Here is a 19,647-nt window from a genome sequence, read left to right as displayed (position 1 = left end):
TTAAAAAAAAATCACCAGCAAAGTCTTAGAACGTGCTTTATAAGAGAAGCTGACAAAGCTTTTGTTTGTGTAAAATACACGGCGGACACGATCTGCAGGTGTCACCATTCCAAACATTTTGTGCTCTGCATGAGCATTCAAAGAAATAGGTCAAATTATAAGTGCAGTAACATTTTGTTGTACCAAAATTATTCATTGGGTTCAGCCAATCAGGGCGGGGTTCATCAAACATAACATATAGGCTACCTATTATATAACTATAACTATGTATAACTATAGATAGCTAGAGATGTGTACAGGACCGTTGCTTTTATCTACATATTTTTACAGATGTTTACACAATCTTTTGTACAGTATTTGTACCCATTTTAGTCCAACTATGATATCCTTGTTTTAGCTGTTAGTCTAATTACTCAGCTGTATACTGAGAGCAAGTTTGTGCATACACTTACATATTTCATACATATTTTGGCTTTAAAAGGGGTGTAATTAAGTCTAGGGGGATCTTTGTTTTTTGTTGAACAAGTCCCTGTCTACTTCAGTTGTTTTTTTTGGGGGGGGGGGGGTGATTATCCTTTAAAATCAGAGTCAAATGATCCTTGGCCTGCATGGCAAAGAAAGAAAACAAAAAAAAAGAAATCTGATTCATTAAGGGCTGGGACTGTCAACATTTCCAGAATGTTTATAACTATACGGTTTTTGTATCTTTACTAGATTATACTTTCTACTTTAGTTACCACTTTATCGGACACACGATATTCAACATATTTGACTTACTTCTCCTCTGTCCTGTCGTGAACTCGGTGACGTTTCAACTCTTTTCAATAGAGGTCAACTTTACCGAGCAGGAAACACACCATGCGGTCGAGCCTGCAGCACCATCCTGCCGCCTCGTGGCCCGAAGAGGCGGCACCGTCTACATTCAGTCCGAACCCCCACCGCGTTTCATAATTCACTCTTTGGTCCCTCGACAGCTTCCGTAGATCGACTGTAAAGTCAGACGTGTATCTTCCTTCCAGTCAAACAGGAAGTTTCCTACCAAACAGCTGAATGATGAACAGTCCCACGAACCAGCGCTTGATTGTTTCTCGTTTGTCTGAGATAATTAACGTATGAATTCACAAGAGGATGTCAACCGACTTCGAGTTAAACTTCGAGAATCATCGACAGTATCCTGTGATGGACGGTGAGACCGGCACCATCTCCATCGACCAGGGAGGAGAGTGGGGTAAGAGTCGGTTAACGGCACGTTCTAGAAAGTGTCAGACGGCCAGTCAGAGGTAGATAAATGTGTTGTTGAGGCCACAGATACAACCAACTAATGAAGCTGACCATAAAATACACACTGTGACGAGACTAATGCCTCAGTAACTGTCGCACATACACGTTTGGGGTACAAACTGGTACTCAACTGGCTAACGTTGTTAGCATATGCTAGCTTTAGATGATGTGTGATGATGTAACAGGCTGAGTCTGGGTGACATGTAAATAATGAGCTGCACTGGAGGCTGGAGACGCACAGTGCACTTGTCTCATATAGACACGTCACTGTAAGGTTCTCGACACATGATGTAAGATTCAGAAACTGCCATGAACGCTTTGCAGCTCTTGCTGTGAATTTCTCATGTGTCCTGTCTAAAATTATTGCTTTGGTAAATATATGTGAAATGGTTACTGCACCTCATAGAAAGTTTAATCTGGCCTAATTCTACCATTTGGGGGGAAAATCGCATTCGTTAGTGATGCTCACCAAAAATAATAACATGTACCTTTTACTATATTAAACAAGTGAAATCTATTGTGTATCATTGTTATTAATATATATTATGACAGTTGTTGTTGTTTTTAATAATGATAATAATGGACCATTATTTGAAGAAGTTAACTTGTACTGTTCTTACCCTGCTTCATCCATAACTCCTTGCTTGTTTTGATTTTTTAACATGCCATTTTACTTTATTTTGTTTTATTTTCAGCTTGTGTTTCCAGATCCTCATATTTTATGCTGCCTTGAATATGTTAACATTGGTTGTTGTGATTGTTTTTTTGGTTAGTTAATAGGTCAGTGTAAGTGTGCACCCCCTGTATTTGGACCAAGTGCTTTTGTGTGCATTTTGTTTAATTACAGAAAGATTAAAAAAGCTCTGCTCAAATGCTTTGATGGCTCAAGGGTGTGACTATTTTTGTCACATGTGCCACCAAAAATTTGTGAAAAAAGCGTGACTAAACACTGGTCACATCAGTGCGCCTGATAAATGTAGCTGATGAAATATTTTTAAACAATCACAAACTAGCTGTGTAGATCTTTGCCTTTGAACAAATGTATTCCTGTTTACAAACATTCGTTAATAAAAGTCAGTTAAACATGTAATATCGGGTGCATGTAAATGATGTGCTGGTGCACCTAAAACATTTATTTTTTTTTAAGACGCGCAATGGAGCCAGTTAAACAAGTTTGCCAAGAGGCTGACTTCATATTCATATTCATACAGAATCTTCTTACATCCACACAACTAGCTAAGCTCCTCTCAATTGCCAGTTCATATCTCAAGTAAAATTCTATCAAAAGCCATGTATGACTGCTTGCTCTTACTGCTTGGTGATTTACTGATACAATATGAAACATTTTAAAGAGTTTTTGTAATTTGTATTAATTTGGCATCCAAAGACATGGTCAGTGTTTTGCTTAAAATGTGCAGTGGAAAGTAGTTTGACCCGCTGTTGTGTGCACTATGCTTGTTGTCACACAGACATTAGCCTGTTTGATGAGCTCGACAACCTCGGAGATGCAGATGAGCTGCTTGAGGCTCTGGAGAATGCCGGCTATGTGAGTAACTCATCCTTTAAATGTGCAAATAGAAACTGTCTGCTGAAACCTGAAAGTCTTCTATGAAAAATGTCCACATTGACATTGACAGTGGAGCCGAGCTAGAAATGCAGGTGCATCATTAGCCAGCGTGGTTGCACATATGTTATGTAAGGTCATGTGATGAAGGAACAGCAGCAGCCCACAAACACTGGTGTCAGCCATACTGAAGGTAATAACAAGAATTTTTACAAGAGTATTATTGGCTGCTTCCTGAGCATTCTCTGCATGCTATATATGATGCAAGAACTTCGCAGAAATGTATATGGCAGGTAAAAGGTTTATCACTGAAGAGGCGTCCAAGTTGCACCTCATGCTGATTGAGAACCTAGTGATCAAATGCATAATGTGTAGACTGCTCACAGCACCTTTGTTTCTCCAGTTTGCCTCCTGACAAGCCCATTGTTACAAATGTGTGTGCTCGGTTTCTCAGGTCAGCGAGGTTCCGGACCTGGACTTTGACATCGACATACCGTCATGGAATACAGTGGACACAGGCAGCACCTGCACAGGTACAGCTACATATGCTGACATATGTGTGAACATGGCTGTCACATTCCAGCATGAAAAATGGAAACCAGAGCTGAATGAGTGTGTTGTTTATTTGTTTAATATTTCCATGATGTAATCCATGTGATGTGCTTTTGCACAGTGATATACTGTGGCAATTTTACAGGATTTCTCAGCCACACTTGTTGTTTTTCAGCATGTAGCTATTAAATAAAGCACCGGTGAGAAAATGAAAAAAACAGTAGGATACCTACTACATGAATAAAGGATATAGAGGGTGCTAGTGTTGACACTGCAGTAGTGATGCACTGAAAAAATGGTTTCAGTGGTGATCTGACTCTGATACAGGAGAATTGTCATATTACCATTTACACACATAACAAGCTGCTCTCCTGCTTTGTTGCTTTGTTTCAAGAATGAATATATCTCCAACCTCGGGACATGTCGAGCCAGGTATTGCTGGCTAACTCAATAATTCTGGGAAACAAGAAAATATAAGGATTACTGTATACAATTGTAGAACTGTGTAATTGCAAATGATTGAATACATTTGCTCAGCTACATTTTGGCAATGGGTTTAAAATTGCAGTGTCACATATTAATAATTCATGAAAACGCCGGGCTCTGGGTCGGTACTGGTATCTGTGATGTCAGTCCAATATTCAATGAGTGAATAACGTCAGTTTTGGCAGCTGATACCAACACTGATCTGATCTGTTCCGACTCTGCAAGTGAACCACATTCGCCTGCTGCTGATGAGCCTAAATATACGACACATTTTCTTTGTCTTTGTCCTTGTCTATCCAGATGGTGAGGTGAGCGTGGACTCTCTGTCACCTGCCCACACTCTGAGCTCCGTCCCCTCCCCTTCCTCTGTGGAAGCCCTGTCCCCGTACTCCTTACAGGTAAGTCACTGTGTTCAACTCTTTGTCCTTCTCAGTTTTCACCAGTTGACTTGTATTTCCAATGCAAATCTTACTTACTTGTTATTGGGTTGTGAGCATTTGCATATGCATCCCTTTTGGTGCACTGTTGCCATCCAGATGGTGTCCAAACATTGACAGCTGCTCTTTGCTTTCAGATAGCGACACACACACACACACACTTGAGACCCTTATTAACAAAAGCCTTAAACACCTTGTCACACCAATAATGTGCTGCCAGTCTGAGCCGTGCCCCGCCCCTCGTTAAGTATAAGGTGCTGACAACTTCACATGCATTAGCATAATTTAGCAGGCAGATGTTTTCGCAGTGTGTCAAAACAAGGACAAGGGTCTCATCTTTGTCTGGCCACAACATTTGTCTGCTAACTGAATCACCCTGACTGAGTCCAAGGACACATTTGTCTCCATGAGTCTTTGCATATTGACAAGGACACTTGATTCATATGTTATTTCTTGCATTCCTACTTCAAATCAAGCCCTGTATATATAGTGTAATACAGTATTTTGTCAGACAGATTTGACATTTGTTGATGACTGATGCAACCTGAAAATAATCTTGCACAATGTTCATCTGTAGCCTATTTGGATGACAATTACAGGCCTTTGTGTTCTCATGACACAGCTTTGTACCATGTGTTCTTAAGAGTCAGAGCAGCAGAAGTCAAAACAATTTAACCTTTTGTAGGAGTTTACCATATTTCACTGTACAAGTCACTGAACCACAGCCATGCTCTTGTTTACTGCTGTAAACATAGAGGTCCACTATCTAGTAGACATGTGTCTTCTCTTGTTCCGCGTCCAGGATGAGGCCCTGTCCCCACAGTCGCAGCTCTCTCCTGTTTCATTCTGCTCGGAGTCCAGCGGCTTTTCTGGGATTGCTCCCCCAACTAAGAAAGCTCCAAAGAGGAGCAGCCAGACCACACGAGGTGAGGCTGCAGCATCATCATATAGTCATCTGTATCTGTACACTTAGTCCAAAGACCAGAGGAAAGCCTACGCCTGCTTGCAAACAAAGAGGAAAAAGGAGATAGAAACAGTCTCTCTAAAGAATAAAAATGCTGAAGGAAAACAAACTGGCTTCTTAGAAACAGCCGCCAACTGTAAATGCAAATGTTCTCACCTTACAGTCAGTCTTTCCTTTACACAAGTCCTGTTTTATTGTCTTACCTTCCTTTTTCCACCCCCATCCCCTGACACACACACCCCAGCCAAACAAGCTCAGCCAATCAAGAGGCCAATTCAGACGGGCCCGAAAGTTTCCATCCAACCCAAACCGCTGATTACAGCTGTGCCCTTGGCTCATGCAGCAGCTCCCCTGCAGACCAAGACAATCATCATCCAGCCCCTTCAGACCACCATGCTGCCTGTGGTCAAACCAACTCCAGTCAGCATCCAACCAGCGCCCCCTCCAGGTCAGAACTCACTCTGCAACACATTGAGACACATTGCCTCACATCACACTGCATTGCAGACCTGTGCACTAGACATGTTGGCAAACGGTTTGTTGTTTTGTAGTATTCCGTAGGTCATTTTAATATAGAGATGATATGATTTTAGTCATGTTGGTGGTTGTTCTTGCTTTGACAATACTTTAGTTGTTGTGTTCTGGCCAGAAGAGGGTGCTTTAACCTTGCTCATAAGTCATCTTAGAGATCTCACTCTGCCTGCTGTTCGGTCAAATAACTGGAAGTAAAGCATACTCTGGGTCAGGAGAGCCTTCTTTTTTTGTGTCCAAAATATGTACAAATCAGCCATCATAAACGTGCAATTTTGTTTTATAACCACACATAAGCCAGATATTATTTATGGGCTGCTGTGGGATTTTGTGTGTTTTGTCACTGTTGTGTTGTTCTTGTAGTTCACCAGTCTGGTCAGTTCTGTGTGTTACATCAGTGGCACCTATGCCAATGTAAATACTTATGTCATGGCCTGGGACCGAAGTGGGTGGAGTATCTGACCTCTTTTAACTTGAGTTTGCCTGGTAGCAGCCAAGTTGGCAGATGGTGAGGGCCAAGACACCCAAGTTATGACCCCAGATGGAAGTCAAGTCAGGCCTGCTCAGTGTTAAGAGTTAAGATCTTAACAATAGTTAGAGCTGAGGAGTGAGCCCTGTGCGTCACAGCAACTGAAGGAAGAAAATTGAGGTATTTACTGATGGGTTTACATTTTATAGAGTCTGACGCGGGCAGTCATGGATTTCCAAAGAACAACAAGGCTGTCAGGTGTTCCTGAGACCTTTTAATTTCTTTTGACTTTCATCCTCATGAAGTCTTCTAGCAGATGGTGAGCATGGGCACAAGACACAGGGTTGGCACCATACACATTCATTAGTAGCACCGGCTAACACTTCTACACAATTAGCACTGACAGGATGTTTAGAATTGGGGTTGAAGTTTGCTGGGTCAGTGTGAGGAATGGTTCCTGGCACAGTCTTACTGGGCAGGGTGGGCTTCACTCTGCGAGGCCCCTTGATGAACAGGACATTTATAAACATGGACATTGTCTTGTTTTGTTGAGGTTTGGCTTGTTTCTTTATTTCAGACCGTAATCCATTTTGAACATGGGCACACATGCATGTTTATGTATTCATGCGTATAAAACACATACACACCTCTCTGTTTGGAATGTGGAAGTTGGAGACCACAGGTCGAGATGGTAAACATCTTTTCCACCTGTACTTTAAACACAGAGAGTCCTGTTAAATACAAAAGGTTAATGTAGGTCACCAGAGGTGAGTGGGGTTCAAGGAGCTGGACTGTACCACCTGCAGCTGGAGGCTGTTTCCACAACTGACTGATGTGGCTTCCAGCTTGTGTAAAATATTAATGTGAATATTTTTGTTATGAAGACAAATGTTAGGTGAGACCATAAACACATGAAACTGACAGACACACATAATCACATAATCATACAGTAAAAATATGATTATAGTTTAACTGAGACGTGTAATTTTAAAATGCCTATGTGTTGTGTTCTCAGGATGTCCCATAGTGCTGCCTCAGCCGAGCCAGGTGCTTCATATCCAGGCTCCGCAGGCTGTCACCAGCAACGTGGTCACCAGCAACGTGGTCACCATGCCAACGCTCAGACAGGACAGGCCTGTCCCTGTCCCGGCTCCTCCATTGGTCTCTGTCGCACTTCGAAGCCCTTCGTCGGACGACGATGTGAGTCCTGTCCACACTCTTTATTAGGAGTCTCCCTACCTGTTTGTTTAGCGAAAAATCAAGTCTATAGCTCTTAATGGTCAGGTGATTGCGCAAACAAAACAGTCCAAAGGTAAAACAGAACAAAAACAAATCATTGACATCCTTGTCAAACCTCTTCTCTGTGCACACATGACCCTTATTAATACCACCCTGATTCATCTGCTCTGTGGAAGAGTATCTTTCTCTGCTTTATATCTCACTCTCTAGCCTGTGGGAATTTTTGCTCACAAGCTCCTTCTGAGGTCAAACTCTTTAAGTTTCTGCCTTACTAAGAATGTGTCCAAGCAATTTATTAGACAAGGCCTTTTAACAGGACTGCCTTCAAGAATTGTGTTTGTGTGCATAGACGTGTGAGGACTCGCCTGTGTGCATTGTCTGCAGGCTTGTACATCGTCGTATGGACATGCGCAGGTCATGCATACACTTGCCCGTTAGGTTACTATGATGATGTGGTTGCCATGTTCACATTTGGATGGGAACCCCTCCAACTTTTTGTTTCTCATCTCCCCCTATTTTTTAGTATTCATTGGAATTTCACAAACCATTAACTTTAATTTCTGCATGTGAAAATAAACTGTTGAAGTAAAACGTTTACACATTTGTATTTATGATGTTGAAAGTTTCCATGCTGAAGGAAAAGTTATGTAAAGACACAAATTGAGCCTCAAGTGAAAAAATAACATGAACATTTATTTGATTTTGGCCAAAACATCAGCTCTAATGATTTTTCACTTTGTAATGGAAAAAAAAAAACAAAACCACTTAACTGAGGGTACGACAAGGATGCAGCTGCACGCTCAGCATGCACCATGACGTGCTTTGTGGCTTGAATTGTTTGTTCCTCTTGTATTCATGATAGTTCCTTCATTTAATATGTAATTAAATTAGTCATTTTTTTGTAAATAATTTTGATGGTCGTCAGAATAATAACCCCGGAAACCCGAAGGTTTTCATAGAGCTGCAAACAATCCACAGATGATCGTTGTTGGCCTCTGCTTTGTTTGCACCTGTGGGGTTTGATTGGAACGACGTACGTTATGTAATTGTAGTTCAGACATCTTGAATGGTGTCATAGAGGACATTACTCTGACTGAGGGTGGATCTTTCCGTGTGTTGCATTGAGGGGTGATGTCAGGACAGCTGCAGTGTTCAGAAGGACATGCAAAGTGAGCACAGTATTTGTCCATCGTGAACTCTATTTCTGTTAGGTCTGTGATATGACAGCACAGGACAATACAGAACTTTCAGGGAATCTTATGAGGTACTATTAAGTGCAGAAGGGACTGTCACAGAGATTTAAAAGTTAAATCAGTTCACTAACAATCAAGAAAATTCAATCATAGTATGTTTTGTCCATGGTTCAAGCTTGTGGTCTCTCAGTAAAGGTTCCTGTAATTTTGGTTTGTTGTCCTGTTTATCTTATTATCTTCTTGTTGCTAGAGTGGATTGCAAATGCTGTTTCTGCTTGTCTGAATTGGTCAGCCTCTGTTGCAAGTCAGAGAGATGCCATGGGTTTCAGCAACGTCAGTGTTGTTTCAGGCTTCAGCCCCCCAGACCAGCGGTTCCTGATGACTTGTTCTCAGTGAGTTGGGAAACATGTTCCCACCCTGATTTCTTTTCTGTTTGTTTTGTTCTTTTTTTCTTGGGGAGCAGAACTTTCACATTCACAGTGTTTTCTCATTTGCCTACAAGATCTGACGTGGCAGTGAAGCCTCACTGTTCATGATGGTAACTTTATTTAATTAGGGACAACCAGCTGTGTCACGTTTGTGGAATGTCTTCTAAATCAACTGCAGTGATTTCGGTGGTGACACTGGGACGACCACAGAAACTGGATCCAGTTTTCAGATATTATCATCTCACCGCTGTATGGCCCTGATGCCATTCCTACGAATGTGAAAAGCATTAGTCACAACTTAATGTCACAATGTTCTGTTTTACCCATCGGCGAAATTTATTTTGACATTAACAATGTTTTCCATTTGACTATTTTTAATGATTAACCTCAGCTGCAATTTCACAAGTGGTTGTTGTTTTATAAATGGTAATGGGTGACCTCTGGCTGTAAAAATAGTCTGCCCCCTGAAAAAAGGGCCTGAGAGGAACTTGTCCAATTATCACGGGTAGAATCAAGTCTGGAGAAGCAGTTTTCCGTGCCAGACCTCGAGAACAATGTCGAGGAATTCCAAACCCCAGAGGCCAGAGCAAACATGCCTCTCGGCCACTTGTTAGGGTTGCCGAGTCAATAAAGTTTACACAAGGTGATTAAAGGGGAGGGACCCTATACATTAATTGTGAGGAGGAATGAGCTGACACCACCACTAATTTCTCAAGAGAGAAGAGTGGAAGTTTTGGTAAGTCCACATCTATAATGCATTATAACACATTAGCATATTTATACTACTAATAATAATAATAATGTTGTATTTTAATGCACCCACAGTGCTGCATAATCATAATAAAAAGCCATCAGAAATATTCATTAGGCCAATTATCAGTGCTTTATAATTGCTGGTCAGTAACTATTCTTTCAAGGATCATAATGAATTGGAATTGTCATAGTAATATATTATTCATTTTATACCAGAGGCTGATCACTATTAAAATGCATTATAATCTGATTTTAAGTGGCCATAGGATGCTTTCGATAAATGTAATACAGTACACACTGGTTGTAAATCATTGTGTATGTTAATAATGCATTATAGGCATGGGCCTCATAGAAAGTGTTACCAAAGACATTTTTCAAAGGTAAGAAAAATATATTTATTTTGCTGTATCTGGTTGTTTGAAACATACAGTTTGTAGTCTCTGCAACTTAATCTAAAAAAGTGGTAGCATTGGATTGTGGGAGTTTGGGTCTTTTTATTATTAAGCTACCACTATTACTAGTGAAAATACATCTACCTAAGGCAGAAATGTTTTAAAGTGTTAGCCACGTTCGCCGACTTCTTCCCAGAATCTCCCAGTCTCTCCTGCAACAAGTGACCAAATGACACCCAGCATTAAATTAGATTTTTATTTCTGTGGGTTTGAAATATTCTTTAGGTTTATATTAATGTATTTCAAGGATAATGTTTAGGATAGTGTAAGTGCATCACTCAACATAATATATAAAAAGATCTGGTCTTTTTGTAGACATGGTACATCTTATATCTTCAAGGTGAGAGAAGCTAAATGGTGGCATTGGTGAAAAAAATGTAATTGGTGGAACAGGAGTACAAGTTGAGAAGAGTCACAAAATCTGTGACCCAGTAACATCACTTACACAGCAATATCTGTCAAATGTTTGCACCACAATCTGATAAGAGGACTGTAGCAGGCGGCAATTTGTATTAAAGTGAGGAAGGGTTCGTTTAAATGTTTATGAATTCAGCTTTTGTTTGTAAGAAAGAGAATATGTAGTTTCATCCTTCTCAAGTGACATAGTCTTGCTTTAGTTGGGTTTTCCCTGATCCACCGAGAAGCTCTCGAGCCACGTCATGCTGTGCGAGTGTGTGTGCCAGTGTTCGGACACGCCGCAGCTGTGTTCACTTTATAAGCTCGCTGCGGTTTGGCCGCAGCTCAGTGGTGGGCCGGGGGATCTGTAAAATGCCTGTTAAAGATGGCATGCTAGTGCCAGGTGGGACTGCACATCGTATCTACAGTATGTATGAGTTTGCCACTGTTCATGCTTGCAGTACTGTATTTTGGGCCACAGTTCACGTTTATAAGCCGGGGCATTAAACGGCTGCTAACGATTACATGCTTCAGACAGGTGTTGTGCAGGACGAAGCATTTGCGACAGCTGTAAACAGCCATCAGGGATTAGATCACTGTAATGTAATGAGCTCCTACACGACCTGGGATTTCTGTGTGTGTGTGTGTGTGTGTGTGTGTGTGTGTGTGTGTGTGTGTGTGTGTGTGTGTGTGTGTGTGTGTGTGTGTGTGTGTGTGTCCGTATGTCCGTATTGGGGTTTTGAGACTGAAAAACAGCAAAAGCCTGGAATTGCAGGCCTGCCTAAGTGTCTACTTTCCAAATTGGGCTGCTCCGTTGATCTAATGAAGAAATCTCCATGCAGGATCGACACAAGGGAGTTTGATTAATGCCATCTCAGCTCTCTGAAGCATAAGTGGAGATTGTTTAGGATTCCTCTGTGTTGACTCAGTTTTTGCCTTATTATTCAAAACTCATACAGGGAGAAGGCTATCATAGATGTCAGGGTGTAACAGCATGGTATCTTGTTGATTAATTAATAAAGGCTCTTAAGTTGAATATTTCATTATATGATGTGTTGAAAATCTGTTCAACATTTTTGTTCTCTGGACTTGAAAACTATTGAGAAAAGATCACACAAAGCTCCATTGACCTACAGCCATGACCTGCTGTCATGCATCAAATGGAAGTGTGAATTTTTTGACTTAGTACATCCCTTTTAAAAATACCACGGACTGTATGATAGATAGTAGCTGACAATATTTGGATGAGAATCTGAGGACAGGCTGTGGTAGCCACGCCTGGATATCCTGCTTTATTGCTGACTCTTAGTCCACACATACGTACTTATTTAGCGAAATTGAGTTTTTAATGATAATTTGCAAAATTAACATTATGCTGTATTAAATAACTGGATTTACCCCTGCTGGGCTTTAGGAAGAATGTCGTTTTTCAGCTCTTCTGCAGTACCTTGTCTCACTCTTCAGACCCGACCGTTGAGTCCACTTATGATACCGTTTATGAAAATGTACCAGATTCTTGACTAACAGACACCATAATACAAAAAAGCGAAACAGCCACGAGACATTAGTCAATTAGACCAATGTGCTCGCTTTCTTTTGTTCTACTTCTACATGTTTAATCCACAGTACTAAAGCCGGAATCAGTTAAACACCATGTGGAGATTTAGGAAATTGGAGTGCCTTAAAAGGGAAATGCAAAAAGAATTTAACATCACAGGTTGACAGTTATTTCACCTGTGGAACGCATGCCACAGTTATTGGGTGTTTATTACCTACAGTAAAGTCAGGACACGTTTTCACCCGAACGTGTTAAACTCCCCTCCCATTCGGAGGGGTTAATGGTTCATCACACACTTCCTCCTGGAGTAACCCTTCAGATGCTGAATGTGAACCTTTAACAGCAGCGTGACAGGGAGGCAATGCTGGGATGGGTTGGCTCGGCTTTTTCTTTTCCCATCAGCGCTTTAATAGTTTGAGCTTGGACCAGAAGCCTTGTTTCCATCTGTTCAAGTGAGGTTAATTGAGAGGTGCCACTCTGCCATTTTGTTCCCCCCCCTGCCCCACATTTTCCTCCTCAGCCTCATTTTGGTGGTGATGTGAAGTTCCCCCTGCTCTCCACTCCCTGGTAACTGCTTACTTTCAGCGTTCCCAGGCTCAGGCTAGTGGCACAGCTCCCAGTTTGGGCTGGGAGACAGAGGGGTTTCTCAGGAGACAGAACACAAATACAGGGATCCAAATAACTTAATCACCAGTGGGGCTATTAGGTCCAGGATCTTAGAGACTTACCCTGGTTTTTGTGTTTGGAGAAGGGCAGTAGAGGGGTAGTTGGGGACTGGATGGTCAATGATGGTGTTTGGATAGTCATCACAGCCGTGGGTCATGTTAATTTGCGAGAGGTCGTGTCAAGATATTTGCTGTTTGGGTTTGCATGCAAAACTTTGTTTTTCAGTTGTCACCTCATCGACCTTGAGTGGATTGAATCCCATTGGTTATCCTTACAGGAAACGAGCTGTAAAACCGCCCGTTCTTGTTTATTTATTCACTCATCTGTTTATTTTTACATATGTATCACCATGTCTTTCGTTTTGTTTCTGGGATTTAGACAAAAAACAAATGGCAATTGTTTCAGTATCTTTGGCCCCGTTGGCTTTCACATCTAGAGGCTCTGCTCGACAACGGTAGGCATAAGTTGTTGGACTCATGGCTCCAGTGATTGGCACATCTGGGTGAAGCCGTCTATATTACCACCATTAACTGGGATGGAATGTGGATCAGAGCGTTGATTGTCTCGCCATAGTGTGACAGTCATCCGCTTTCTTTGTATGACTGCATCCACTGAACCATGACGTGCTTACCGTGACCGTTTGGGATGATTTCATGTACCGTTACGTCCCTAATCCAGACGTCGAGCATAAATAGTTCCTGCGTGTTTATGTGCCTCAGATGTGAATCCATTTGTCAAAGCGTGACACACTTCGTAAACACATCCTTCTTCACAGTGAGAACAGAGGCATGGTGGGCGACCTCTGGACCTCTCAGAGGATGTCAGTGTAAATATTTTCAAGCAGAAGCTTGATCATGTGCACTTAACAGCTCTTTGGGGTGATGTTAAAGCCATGATTTGTTGCAGAGGTGTCATTAACCATGCGACACATCTTGAACATGTTTATTTATTGTCCTATCACTGTAGTAAAGCAGAGCATCAGAGGCTGGCTGAGGTGTTCTCCCGCTCAGAACAACAAAGTTGACCCTGGCTTTTATGTAGGAGCCCCCCTTCCTTCTTTCAGGTGCTTTCTCACTATGCCATTAATATTTGAGAAGAGGGACACTGGCATGAGAAAAAGTAACCACCAGAGACACGTGTCGAGCCAACTTTGGCCCTTGGTCCCCATTTGGGCAGCCCTGCTCTACACACTGGTTTAGGTGGTTTCATAGAAAGATTTATCATGAATTAAAAGCCACTTTAACCACACATCTTGTAGATAAACATGATATCACATTAGTGAGAGGAGCCTATGATCTACAACCCAATAGGTGGCTCAAGGAGGCATTTCATTGCATTCTTACAATAACCACATGACTCTCCTGTTTGGTGTCAAGTGGACATGACATGGGTGATGACATATGTCATAACATCATTCTTATGCCTCTGTTTCTATCTTTCTCTCCCCCTCCCTCCAGTCCAAGATTTCCCAGAGGCAGCAACGCATGATAAAGAACCGCGAGTCAGCTACCCTTTCTCGGAAAAAGAAGAAGGAGTATCTGCTGTCGCTGGAAGCTCGCCTGAAAGTGGCATTGTCTGAGAATCAGGCGCTCAAGTGTGAGAATGGCAACCTCAAGAAACAGCTGGAGGACATGTTGAGTGAGGTGAGAGGCTAGAAGCAGCAGCTCTGCTAATGCACACAGTCTAAAGAGAGCAAGCCTAGAGAGTGGTCCTTCTTTGATTACTAACTGTAATCTAACTGATTATTAACTGTGATTTGTGGTTTTGGATAATAATGTGATGTGACATCTTTCTTTTCTTGCAGAACACAGTACTATCTGCAAAGGTCCCCAAGAGGAGAGCCGTGTGTCTCATGGCGGTGCTGGTGTTCCTCATGCTCAACGTTGGACCAATGAGGTGAGCATATGACACGTAATGTATGACTATGGATCTGTCTAGGACTTAAGCTGTTCACACAACAGTTTGATTTAGTGTCTAAAAGCTGAAGCACACTGATGCAGATACTGTGGATGGAGGAAGGTCCCTGGAAACTGTAACATGTTGTGGATGCACAAGAGTTTTAAGTTCTGCAGGCAAACAAATGGGAAGCCTCATGACTCATTGTGGGGACTTCGCCTCTCATGTAAGACATTACGCAAAAATGTTTATTGAAAACATGCAGTGCAGAACATTTCCCATTGAAGCAATATGTTCACACAAACCTGCTTCACCCAGAATCAGACTAAGATGATTAACACATTGGCCTAAAAACACCAGCTGATGTTGACTCACTGTCTTTTCCAAAGGTTGAGCTAAGGCTTGTGTATCACATGAATTTGCATCACCCTTTAAAGCTTTGCGCAAAATATAGTGATTTCAACAATCCTGTGGTACAGTCCAGAATAATTCAGTCCAGTAATGCACTTACTGTACAAGTCCTGATGTAGTTGGTGAAAAAGTGGAAGACTGATACCTCATCCGGGCCGAGTTGCTCTTGTGTGTATATTCCATCCCTCTGTTGTTGCCCGAGTTTATAGGAGTCGGTGACTAATGGGTGAATAAGTCTCTAGACAACCTGATGGGTTAGGTGGAAAGTAAACATTTACCATTGGTGCAAAGTGCAAAAAGAAAATCATTTCAGGCTCCAAAAGAAGTATAAGACATTTGTTTATGGCAGTTTTTCTCGTCTCTGCTTGTAATATTAACAACAGTGACAAATTAAGATGAGTTATGTAAAATTACGCAGGGAAAAGAGCGCCGATTCCGCCCATTTAGCAGATGGAGACATTGTGTAAGCTCCCAATCCACCTCCAACAGTAATGATGAATTCTCTGTTCTCATGTTATAAAAATGTTTGTTTTCTCCCGAGAATATTTTTCTCCTCAAAGATGTGAGCATCTACTTGTCAGATTTGTTTGCTTTGAAAGTCTGGATGTGCTCCGTGCTGGGAATGTGTTCAGTCTTTATCTCTAGAGCTTTAACATGAAAAACATTTCCTGGGACCCATAAATGCGTTTACTTTCGTGACTTGAGTGGTTTTCACAGTGGCTAAAGGCTGTGTGTATCTGTACCTGAGCCCACATCTGTGCATTTTGTGTCAGGGCTCTCCTGTGGAATGTGAAATATGCCTGCTTTTGAGGTCGGATCCCTTTGAAATGAAAATGCCACCCAGTGTAGTAATACTATTGAAAGAGACTGTGTGTATTTTTGCTTGTGTGTGTGCCCCAGCGTGCTTTGGGTTATACAGTCTTAGATCAGAGTTCAGATTCTGCTTGTGGCTAAAAAACGAAAATCCCTCCTGTGCGCAGGATGTGGGATACATGGAATTTGGCGGCTGTTTCAGTCCAGTGCCCAGTTCTTCTTTTCCTGATTTGTCCTAATTTGACCTCACCTGTCTTCCTTCCTGATCTCACCAGTCCTCTGTTTTATCAGTCTGTTTCAGGGCAGCTCCAAGCATGAAGTTTATTCCCCACAGCCCAGCGGCAGACACCTGTTGGGTTTCTCCTCAGAGCCAGACACAGAGGCCATGATGGGCTCCGATCCCCTCAGTGATGGCCCCTCTGAGATTGCCGACAGGTAATGAGCTCAACGCCCCACCCGCGACACCTTTCACAACACGACACCATGTCAGCGGAGCAGGATGCACCTGTGCCAGGGCCGAGTCTGAAATCATACAGCTCATTACGGCACGTGTAAACATGTGCGCCAGCCAGTGACCAACTCTGTCCAAACGTCTAACTTTAAAATGCCTCCAGGCCTCTGGCTAGTCAGCCAGCAGTTGTGCTTGAGTAACAAGGTGGGAAATTGGGGTCAGGCCTTGTTTGACATTGCCAGTAACAGTTTATTATTCTTAAGGTTTATGTATTTTTCTTTCTTTTTTTTAATGCAATAGAGCCCCAACAGTCTCATTTGTAAATTGCATAAATAACATTCTTGTTTGGTACATTACCTGGAACCCCATGTCCCGAAAATGATGTTTTGCAAGGTGGTCAGAATGTCCAATGTCTGCGTGGCATTGCCAGCCTGTGCTTTCTCAGATCTCTGTGTAGGGTATGTTACATGTTAATGCATACCATTCAGCTCTAGTATCAGGTTTCCCCACCAGCGTACAGCCAACGCAGGCAGGAAGGAACACATTAGCCTTTACAAAGGGGGTGACAGCACCAAACGCAGCAGAGGGGAGGATGACGGGGGAGATATGCAACCTAATCTTCAGGTCCCACTGAACAGGAAGGTGTGTGTGCGGGAAGGTTAATACGGGCCCCTCGGTCAGACTTATGATCAGGCCCCTGCGGTCTGACATGTTGTCTCGCCGTACCATTTTCAGAGCGTTGGGAGACGGGAGTGCGAGGTGTAGTCGATGTGTCGGCTCTGATCAGGGGGGCCCAGGGGAGGTATTACCTCAGTGGCAGACATTTTGGTAACAAGCGCCCTGCAGGTGGGCGCTGACTGTGGACAGTCTACATCACCACTCTGAGGAACATAATCATTCATTCACTGAGGTCTAACAGTTGTAGTTAAAGTCACAGTAACGTCTGAGGAGGAAGTCATTCACTGCACTGTGCTGCTAATCCATAATGTTTGTGAACCCACCTCACGGTGACCCTGACTGTTAGACTGTCGTTTTCATCTGTCATAATCAGACTGGATTTAAACCTACAGAGTGGTAATGCTCTCTTCTCCGTGGCATGGTCGATCATTCTGAGCAGCTTGCAGACATATTGCTTCAGAATCTCTGCTTTTCACTTCTCAGTGTTTTTGTGCCTACATTCAGCAACTGCAGCTCTACGACCTCTGCACATGACACGTATTGAGAATTTGAATCAATAAAACGTATTAGTAACCCGTGAAATTCAACAACTGAAGCCTCACTGGGTTTTCTTTTGGCGCCGTTTATCTTCCCGTTCACTCAATACTGGGTGTTTCACCTCCGTCAGTAGGCTAGCAGCCATTTTGGCCCTCAGATTGCATTCAAAGCATATTCCCACCATGTGGAAAATATTTTTAACAGATATTACTTACTTAACATTGAGATCATCTGAGCAGCCTTGTAAAGTTCACTTTTCTCCTTGTTTAACATTCTCTGTCTGCTCTTTCTTGCTTTTTTGTAGCGCTGAGGATAAGGCTCTGATGGTGGTGAAGGACCCCATCTTCCTCAGACCACCTCCTCCCTGCCAGCCTCCTGTAAACAGGACCAAGTGCTTAGAGTAAGTTATGAAACAGGCTTTTCTCCTTTCACACAGATTACTCAGATCCTCGCTTATATGTATAAAAAAAAAAAAAAAAAAAAAAAAAAGTGTGTGTGTATATATATATATATATATATATATATATATATATATATATATATATATATATATATATATATATATATATATATATATATTTATATATATATATATATATTTATATATATATATATATATATATATATATATATATATATATATATATATATATATTTATATATTTATATATACGTTGATTGGCAGGTTGGCCCATGAGCTGAGGGGTTGGGTCCACCGTCATGAAGTGCAGCAGACCAAATCCAGGCGCATGAGTAACAGCAATCACAAACCCACCAGGACCATTCTGGTAAGTCCCAGCAGCATGCTCTGGAAAACAGGAAAACACGTCTAATGGGCCATGCAGAAAAAGAATGCAATTTTCAATTTTTGCAGTAAAGCTTACAAACTAAACTTCACATGAATTTAGGTCATTAATTTCAGCAGAAAGGGATTTTTGGCAAACCCAAAGCCTCTCTTTCACCACTGTTTCACCTCCCCTCACACCTTCCCCTTTTTCTGCCTCCCATTTCTCTTTATTGGGCCGAGTTTAATCCGGCAGCCCTGAGAAAGTAAACACAACACTTAGAGGGGGGCTGTAGGATTAGTGCCCCCTGCTCCTTTTTTCCATAATCTTTTTCAAAATCTGTCAGAGTTAGTCTAATCCCCTCGGAGATGCCCAGTTTGTGTATACCCATTCTTCATTTTACTTTAAATAGAAGTGTGGATGTGTTTATTTCTCACCTGTATTGAGCCGTTTCAGTCCTACCGGCACACAAGCCCTCCCATTATTTCAACATATGGAACCTTACAGTGCTGACCGCAGTAAAATGTAGGACAGGAATGTGGGTGCGACGTTTTGGAATGATGTTCAGTTATAAAGTTTTGAGTGGAGCCTGTATTTATGCGTTAGATGTAGTTGCCAAGAGTTTATCCTGCTCTCTCTAATGGTTAGTTGAAGCGAATATAAAGAGATTATAGCTAATTCTCTCTCATTTTTTCCCAACAGAAAACGGAGAATAAGGAGGCCGAGAGTGCCCAGATTGTGACCGTCCAATACACAGATACTACAGAGGAAAAGTGAGTAAAGGCCTGTCACAAAGTATTTGTCTCAGATTCACACAAGTAAATAATTTTTCAAGGTTTCAATTTGTTTCTCACAAACAATTCCCATTTGATTTTAAAAGCCGCATTGAGCTTTTTTTTGACAGCGACAGGGCAGAACACTGTAGATTTCAGAACAAATACACTGTCATGACTACTTGTGTGGCAAAACAATAACATGTTGTAAACTAAAACCGTGAGCTGTAGTCTGTTTAGAGCTGCGGGCGGGGTGTTCGTAAGCAGATCAACACAAATAGATTGAGTAAAGCAAGTGTAGACATAACAGTACATCACAATATAACAATACATG

At 41.9% G+C, this 19,647-nt stretch overlaps 2 protein-coding genes and 1 long non-coding RNA gene across 5 annotated transcripts in view; 1 reads left to right on the top strand and 2 right to left on the bottom strand.

The window, feature by feature from the left end:
* The window catches only part of rxrgb (retinoid X receptor, gamma b), a 36,096-nt gene extending 35,187 nt beyond the window's left edge, over positions 1 to 909 (bottom strand). Inside the window, exon 1 of one of the 2 annotated variants that reach the window (XM_037115051.1) lies at positions 778 to 909. The gene's annotated coding sequence lies outside the window, so the exon portion shown is untranslated. The remainder of the gene's footprint in view (positions 1 to 777) is intronic. The other variant, XM_037115052.1, reaches the window with a different exon arrangement.
* A 72-nt stretch (positions 910 to 981) lies between these two features.
* The window catches only part of atf6 (activating transcription factor 6), a 32,743-nt gene continuing 14,077 nt past the window's right edge, over positions 982 to 19,647 (top strand). The window contains exons 1-13 of one of the 2 annotated variants that reach the window (XM_037115043.1): positions 982 to 1,228; positions 2,751 to 2,827; positions 3,300 to 3,378; positions 4,184 to 4,281; positions 5,123 to 5,246; positions 5,529 to 5,732; positions 7,300 to 7,484; positions 14,427 to 14,612; positions 14,774 to 14,865; positions 16,381 to 16,524; positions 18,060 to 18,155; positions 18,441 to 18,543; positions 19,243 to 19,313. In XM_037115043.1, the coding sequence (XP_036970938.1) occupies positions 1,129 to 1,228; positions 2,751 to 2,827; positions 3,300 to 3,378; positions 4,184 to 4,281; positions 5,123 to 5,246; positions 5,529 to 5,732; positions 7,300 to 7,484; positions 14,427 to 14,612; positions 14,774 to 14,865; positions 16,381 to 16,524; positions 18,060 to 18,155; positions 18,441 to 18,543; positions 19,243 to 19,313 (1,559 nt within the window). In that variant the 5' untranslated portion in view covers positions 982 to 1,128. The remainder of the gene's footprint in view (positions 1,229 to 2,750; positions 2,828 to 3,299; positions 3,379 to 4,183; positions 4,282 to 5,122; positions 5,247 to 5,528; positions 5,733 to 7,299; positions 7,485 to 14,426; positions 14,613 to 14,773; positions 14,866 to 16,380; positions 16,525 to 18,059; positions 18,156 to 18,440; positions 18,544 to 19,242; positions 19,314 to 19,647) is intronic. The other variant, XM_037115044.1, reaches the window with a different exon arrangement.
* On the bottom strand, positions 3,451 to 4,540 carry LOC119028785. The gene is made up of 2 exons (XR_005077799.1): positions 4,360 to 4,540; positions 3,451 to 3,853 (listed from the first exon to the last, which is right to left on the bottom strand). It is a non-coding gene; the product is annotated as an uncharacterized LOC119028785 (long non-coding RNA).

The sequence above is a fragment of the Acanthopagrus latus genome, chromosome 11 (genome assembly GCF_904848185.1).
Source record: "Acanthopagrus latus isolate v.2019 chromosome 11, fAcaLat1.1, whole genome shotgun sequence".
Classification (NCBI taxonomy): domain Eukaryota; kingdom Metazoa; phylum Chordata; class Actinopteri; order Spariformes; family Sparidae; genus Acanthopagrus; species Acanthopagrus latus.
This window is presented reverse-complemented; position numbering and strand designations above follow the sequence as displayed.